This window comes from Trachymyrmex septentrionalis, unplaced genomic scaffold, assembly GCF_001594115.1.
Source record: "Trachymyrmex septentrionalis isolate Tsep2-gDNA-1 unplaced genomic scaffold, Tsep1.0 scaffold330, whole genome shotgun sequence".
NCBI classification, from domain to species: Eukaryota; Metazoa; Arthropoda; class Insecta; order Hymenoptera; family Formicidae; genus Trachymyrmex; species Trachymyrmex septentrionalis.
Window position 1 is genome coordinate 5,959 of NW_017305495.1, and position 7,272 is coordinate 13,230.

At 31.8% G+C, this 7,272-nt stretch overlaps 2 protein-coding genes across 2 annotated transcripts in view; one reads left to right on the plus strand and one right to left on the minus strand.

Moving 5' to 3' along the window:
* The window catches only part of LOC108750168 (cell division control protein 45 homolog), a 4,417-nt gene extending 3,096 nt beyond the window's left edge, over positions 1-1,321 (plus strand). Inside the window, exons 6-9 of the mRNA XM_018489447.1 lie at positions 63-399; positions 472-866; positions 936-1,012; positions 1,091-1,321. Of these exons, the coding sequence (XP_018344949.1) occupies positions 63-399; positions 472-866; positions 936-1,012; positions 1,091-1,155 (874 nt within the window). The 3' untranslated portion in view covers positions 1,156-1,321. The remainder of the gene's footprint in view (positions 1-62; positions 400-471; positions 867-935; positions 1,013-1,090) is intronic.
* A 210-nt stretch (positions 1,322-1,531) lies between these two features.
* Positions 1,532-7,272, minus strand: part of LOC108750170 (nucleoredoxin-like) — a 14,038-nt gene continuing 8,297 nt past the window's right edge. The window contains exons 2-7 of the mRNA XM_018489449.1: positions 4,451-4,720; positions 3,546-3,646; positions 3,196-3,391; positions 2,944-3,034; positions 2,674-2,813; positions 1,532-2,382 (exon numbers count right to left, since the gene is read on the minus strand). Of these exons, the coding sequence (XP_018344951.1) occupies positions 2,152-2,382; positions 2,674-2,813; positions 2,944-3,034; positions 3,196-3,391; positions 3,546-3,646; positions 4,451-4,720 (1,029 nt within the window). The 3' untranslated portion in view covers positions 1,532-2,151. The remainder of the gene's footprint in view (positions 2,383-2,673; positions 2,814-2,943; positions 3,035-3,195; positions 3,392-3,545; positions 3,647-4,450; positions 4,721-7,272) is intronic.

Sequence of the window (7,272 nt, forward strand, 5' to 3'; positions counted from 1 at the left end):
TTTTTATTGAATAATTGAATTTGACATATGTGCTATATTAATTTCTTAATGATAACAAATAGTCTGCAATTAGCTTTATATCGTCACTGGACTGTTGAAGCCAGCTTGAAATATTCAATGCCAACTGCAGTGTCATTACGTTTATGGTCTATTAGAGGGGAACAGCGTTTGAAGGAAGTTTTAGCTGAAATGGGATTACCTCTGGTGCAATCCAGACAATTATTTCGTGCAATGGATCTTACTTTTAGACAAGAATTTAAGCAGATGGTTGAAAAATTAGCTGGCAAATATAATGTCAATAGCATCATTGGCACTAGTTTTACTCTCCAATATGGTTATCGTTTTAAATATTGTGCATCAGATATGGTATATGCTATGTTGGCTTTACTGGATTCGACAGTAAGTCAGCAGTCATTAAATATGGTATGTAATAATACTTTTTTAAATATATACATTACCATACTTTTACAGACAAAAGACAGACAACCACAACGTTGTTTCTCAGACACGCTGGACTGTTTATCACGTACAAAAAAGGATGTTTTAGAAAGTGGCATTGAAAAAGCAAAGTTTATGCTTCATAACATCTTTAAAACTGCACAGAATATATTAGAAGCTAAACAAGTAAAGAATTTTGGTTCTTTTTTATATATCAATGTGCCGGATGGGAATGTAGATAATTATTTATTTGCACATCCTCATCCTTTGATTATGCTGGCTCAATTTGCTCTCAAAGCGTATGTAAATTCTTCAAGAAATAGACGCGCTTCTGAGTGGCCTCTTGTGGCCTCTGCGATATTTGACTCAGAGGAAGGATCCTGTCTTCTTGTTGGTATACCGCCAGTTTGTGAAGATCAACCCAGAAGGTAATATTTATAAGTGTAAACAAAATGTAAGATTTATATTATTTAACCATGATTTTCTTTTTGTTACAGTTTATTTGGGAAAGCATTCGAGCAAACTGCAAAAAATAAAAATTGTTACATTGAGGCAGACTACTTTGATAGTACAAGTAAGTATGAAATGGAATTTTATGAGCTACGTAAGTCAGAATGAAATTTATTATAGTGAATATTTTTCTTTTTTACAGTAATAAGACTGAAAATCGAGGAAAGACCCAAGTTTCTCGACGCTTTAGCAGCACTTCTTGCGTAATAATTATCATAGATGTATAATTATCAGAGACGGACAATATGACAACCACACTTTAATCAAATTTTAACTGACACGACTATTAAAACAACTCGATGCACTTTATTGCTCATGACGTATGGTGCCTTTTTTTTTAATAACGCAAATTTATTGTACATTTTTTAACCAGCGACGGTAGTAGCTTTATAATTGTAAAATATTTAATATATAAATTAGGACTGATATGTGATTTAATAACATCGTATGAGTATAATGTATGTTGTATAAAAAATGCTAGGATACAACAAGTGATAAGTAAGAAAAAGATTTCAATAATATTTGCATTAGTAATTTAAGAAATATGATACTTTTATAAAAAAAAAAAGAACTTGACAGAAATTGGAAAAAACGCAGATATAAATAAAGTTGTTTGCTACATCGGACGATTGATATGATGCTCATCATTACCTACATGTTAAATTTATACAAGATAAATATGTAGTTATACAAATATTGTGTCAAATATTTAAATACCGACAATGATGTTACTCATATATAAGTTGCGTAACAATGAATAGGCTATCTCATAAATACAAGAACTTCCAGTGCGCTTATCCGGTATTTATTTAGTAATTTATAATATATTAACGTATTCGTGTGCATCTACGTACACTTAAAAATACAATTTGATCGACTTAGTTTTGACTGATATAATACATATTCTTTTGTTTCATCCGCGAAGAATCATATAAGAACAAGACTGCGTTAGGAAATTTTACCTGGGTGCACCTATATTTTTTATCTTTGTTTAATATTCGGTTAACAAGGATAAAATGATATACAGGTGCATTCCGAACGCAGCCCAAGTACAGCCTATATATGCGAATCTCTCCATATAAAGAACGATGATATCACAGAGACAGGAATAAAAAAGAAAGGGAGGGACATTTTTTATTTGAACAACTGTTATAAAATTTGTCAAGTAAAAATTTTGTGTGTACCTAATTAACGTTTTATACTTTAGGCCGGCATACGTTCGTTTATTTTTGATGTTTTATGCACTGCCGCTATTTTATTTATCGGCAGTTTGTTATTGAGAAATCCATCGACGAACTGTTGTACAGAGTCCACGGTAATTTCGGCACCGTATTCCATTACGACATACAATCCTCGCGGAATATCGATAGCGGTTAAAAGAGGAACTGCATCATCCAAACCAATGAATTCACGAAGAATGTCCGATGTTTCACACTGTTAAAAAATCATTAAATTATAATTATATCACTTTACTATTAAATGTGATTAATTAAAAAAATATTTCATATTTAAGAAATATTTGCAGTTTTAGTATATTTACATTTTGTAATTATAAAACTTTTATTCTCATAAATATTCGAAAAAATCGAACACACACACACAAACACACACATACAAATCATATAAAATCATACAAAAATTATATTAGTTAATTATTCTATTACAATATCTATTTAATTTATATGTCACGTCTCATGTCTGTAGCTATTCTATATGTATACTTACGTCTAAAGCTATGTAAAACTGCAAAGAATCATCATCAGGATCATCATAATTTAGATCATAATCGGGTTGATCTCTTCTATATGCTTGTGCAGCTGGTAGTAATACGCTTTCTCCAAATTGAATCTCACAATCTTCTCCTTCTGTAAAACAGAAGAGCATTAAACTACTTAGTATATTTTATTGTGATTTTCACTCTCTAATTCCTATATAAACAATTATATATATTTATATATAATTATATCTTTACATATTTTATTTATATCATCTTACCAACAAATAAAATAATAGCTGGAGCATCGTGTAACGACGTAGCATACTTTTCTGTTAAAATATTCACTAATCTACTGCTCCAAGGAAAATTCTGAAAATGTAAATAGTTTTTATAACATTAACAAAATTATTCTGCAATAACAAAAACCTCAAAATATTTCATAGACATTTATAGTTATAATTTATTTTATTTTATTCTTATTTTTTTACTATCTTTTATAATTAATTAAAAAAATTTTTTTTTCAAATTACCAGTCCCTCTGGATCCTCAATTAATTCGGCGCGCCCATCTAGAGTAATTATATTGTCGCGAGGATCTAGAATGACCAGAGTAGGTATTGCCTGAACATCGAAAGCTCTTGCCAATTTTCGACGTCTTTCTTCTTGATTAAAAGGTATCCTCAACCAAGGCATTGTTTCCGTGTATGCATTGTAGGAATCCTCGCTCCTAGAATAAAAACACAGTGAAATCTTTTACAAATAAAAATATGCGACGAAAGTAAAAAGAACAAATATATAGAAAAAATATTCATTAAATGAGAGGAACAAAAATATGTTAGAATGAAATGCAATAATTTAAAGAGTGTATTATAAAAGCTTACCTGTCCGAACTCACGAAAATTACTTCAAAATCATGACCTCTCTCCTGAATTCGTTGATACGTATCCACGAGTTGTGGTGTAAATGCTTTACAAGGCGGACACTACATTTAAAAAACCCGATGTATTAATAACATGATGCAAACGCGTAACACATAAGCATTTGTAATTAGGAATACATATAATCAAGTATTCAATAAATAACTCAGATTGAATAAAAAGTATCTTAGAAAACATTTTACATTCTTCTGTAATCAGAAGAATGTAGGATTATTTGAATAGTCAAGCTAATTAAAAAATTAACATTCTGTTTTGTAAGAATTAATCATAATTATAAATAGTTAGCTTCGGATTATATTTCTCTTAAAACGGATATATATATACACACACGCGCGCGCGCGCGCGCACACACACACACACACCGGGTGTTTGAGACCACTCATACATCCCTTTTATCTCGGAAAGAGAGCATTTAAGAAAAACTTTTCATTAAAATTGTATGGTTTCGAGGTGTCATTCGTTTGATCTTGAATAGTCGTTTGAAAGTCATATATAAAGGTCATATTGATTTTTCCAAATGGTACACCCCATTTTTCACTCCATATTCTTGTAGTTTAGCCAAAATACTATTATTCAAAATACTATAATCAAATATTTTTTGTACAATAGATGTTGTACAAACATCAATTTTATCCGTTTATTCGCCAATCTTTAGAAATTAATATTTCGTTAACTATTGCGAAAAAATTGCAAGTTGATACAAGACTTTTTGATTCAGTTTTTTATTAGAAATAGCACTATATGATTAGTGGCCGTTATTTCAGAAACACCCTGTGTATGTATTCAACTAAAATTGTCGCAAGAAGCGATGAAACATTTCTAACATTCACTTGGGTATCATAGCTCACCCAATGTGCACTGAAGTAAATCCCCTTGAAACAGTGGCGAAGCTCCTCGTGCAACATAGGCTCATTACTGTCGCGTGCGCCGCACGACAGAAGAGGTCCGTCCTCAAGAGCAGCTTTTGGATGTGGAGGTCTCCAAGGGAATTCCGCACCGGTAGGATCGGCGATAGTTCGCTCAACTCCTCCCCTTGTCACAATGGACCCATTGGTCGCTTCCAGTAAAATCAACGTCGGTACGCCCGCCTTTATCCGATATCTTCGAGTCAATCTGGTCTGAAAAAGATTAATATATTACGAATAACAGTTGGATGGCAGCGATAATACAAAATTGAAACCTTCTCGGAAGGTTGATTACATAACAGTCCTTATCATATAAATTAAAATCATAAGACAAACCGGAATTGCGATAAAATATTCGGACATTTCATTTCTCTTTTAATATATGCGCTTTTACGTTCAGGGGCTTGTCAGACGTTTAATTATGTTTTTTTTTTCATTTCGCGCTTTTTCATTTCGCGCGATTGAAATATATACATATCGCACATAATATCTGATATTATTTAATACAATGTGTGTGTGTGTGCGCGCGCGCGTGTGTGTGCATGTGTGTATATACAGGTATAATTACTATGCTGCAGGAAGGAAGGAAATAATGGTCTTATTCAATAACACCAATAAACAAGATGCGCTAAAAGCATATTTCTCCAGAGACGTTCTGCAGCAATAATCGCGAACAGCTGCAGTCGGAATTGCATTAACGATGCAAGTGATATTACCGTACGGATGATATTACTCGAGGAGTAATGGAATAAGAGTAAATGGAATAAAGCTGCACATGGAAGGCAAAATTACTGACGAAAATGTATCGGTTCATCGTATCGTATGTAATATAGTAGTATCATTTCTCTCAGTAATTTGCTAAATAACAGATTTTCCATTATCTTTCTTTCATTGTTATATTTATAACGATAATATTTTACGATAATATAATATATATCGTTCGTAATCCCGTGATGGCGTATATTACATGTTTTTTTGAAAGTTAATTTACGTTTGTAGTAAAAATCACGATTTCGAATTTTTTATGCTGCGCAAGATTAATTCGTTATCTGTGCTAATCACCGATTAATTTTCTAAAGAAAGAAAATTGAAAGTGAGAAAGTTTTCAGTTTTTAACAGGTTTCTTTCAACAATTTTTGCATTACTGTCCATTTCTATCAATGTGGATTAACTTTAATCTCGGTTTAATTTATTTTTTTATAATAAACTTAAAAGAATATAAAAAAATATATTAAAGTTAATCTATGATAATAAAAATAAACATGTGACAATGGTGATTTCGATCAAATGGTGATTAACTTATCTGTATTTATACCTATCTATTTTATAAATATAGATAAATAATCCATTTTTTACGTTTAATACATAGATAGAAAGATTATAATTAGAAATAACGGATTATATTAATAAATTTGTTTTGCACAATTCTATCGGTTGAATTAATCTTTAATTAAATTAATCAAAACTTGCTTAATGCATGAACTCGTCTGTATCGGAATATTCAGAGCGCATGTTTCCAATTTAAATGTCCGCGTATTGTGATTAATTAACTGTTCATTCTTCTCATTTCGTTTTGTTAAGCGATAAAAAATTAGTGACTCTATTCATGTTAGAATAACAAACATTATTTGATAAGTTAATTAAGTTAAGTCAGAGGATCACACAAAGTTACCCGGAGATATTTATCTTATGGGTGCCTCGATTAATGTTTTCAAAGTTACTTGCTTTTACTCTCGTGTTATTTTCGATATTAACGCCTTCAGTTATAAAAAAAATCTTTTATTGATTTACTTATTATTTATTTACATCACACCCGCCAGAAAAGTGACGTAAGTCGGAATTTTTCAAATTCGTATTATGTATGATTTGTGTTTTAAATATATATATATAGGCTTTCAATCAGAGGAAAATGATACAAGTTAAATTAAAAAATGTTTCTCTCAAAGAAAAATAACAAATAAAAATAGGAATAGTTTTTAGAGGAAACAACATCATAACGATACTAATTAATATTTATTTCTAGAGAATTTGAAACAAGCAATTCGTAATTAGATCTAAATTACATAACTTAATGCTTAATATTGCCATAAAAAATATTTAGTTTCAAAATATGCAATTTTCTTTCCTCTCTCTTGGACAATGTTATATTTTTTACTTATGTCACTTTTCTTGCGGAAATATTTTTTCCGATTTATCGCAAGAAATAGAATATATTATAATTTTATCTTTTTATATCAATGTGCGTGTGTGCGTTTTTGTTCTAATATTGTATTTAATAGAATACAAAAACGCGTATTTTTCAAAATGAAACATAATATCTGAGATCTACATCTCCAGTTTCTTCGTCGATAAAACTCGCTGACACAGCTTCTCGTTATAACCGTCGATCGGGTATTATAATTCAAGCGAAAGGAGAATCCGCGCGCTCCGTACGGAGTCTAAACCTTCCAATCTACCCCCGAAACTGCATTAAGTTGGTCGACCCTCTTCTGGAACATTCGGAGCCCTTCGTCTCCGATATCTCGAGGGAGGATCGGTCGGGATTTCTCGTATCGCGCGCGGGATGCTCCGTTACGGGTTACGGCCGCGCATAAAGGGTGGAGGGAGGGGAGCATGGAGAGGGTGAGATAGAAGAGGCATAAGGCGAGAGAGAAGGGTCTTGTAGCGAACACGATGGATCGCGCTTACGTTATCGCAAGTATAATACTTTTACCGGGAAAGAGATAGAGAGAGAGAGAGAGAGAGAGAGAGAGAGAGAGAGAGAG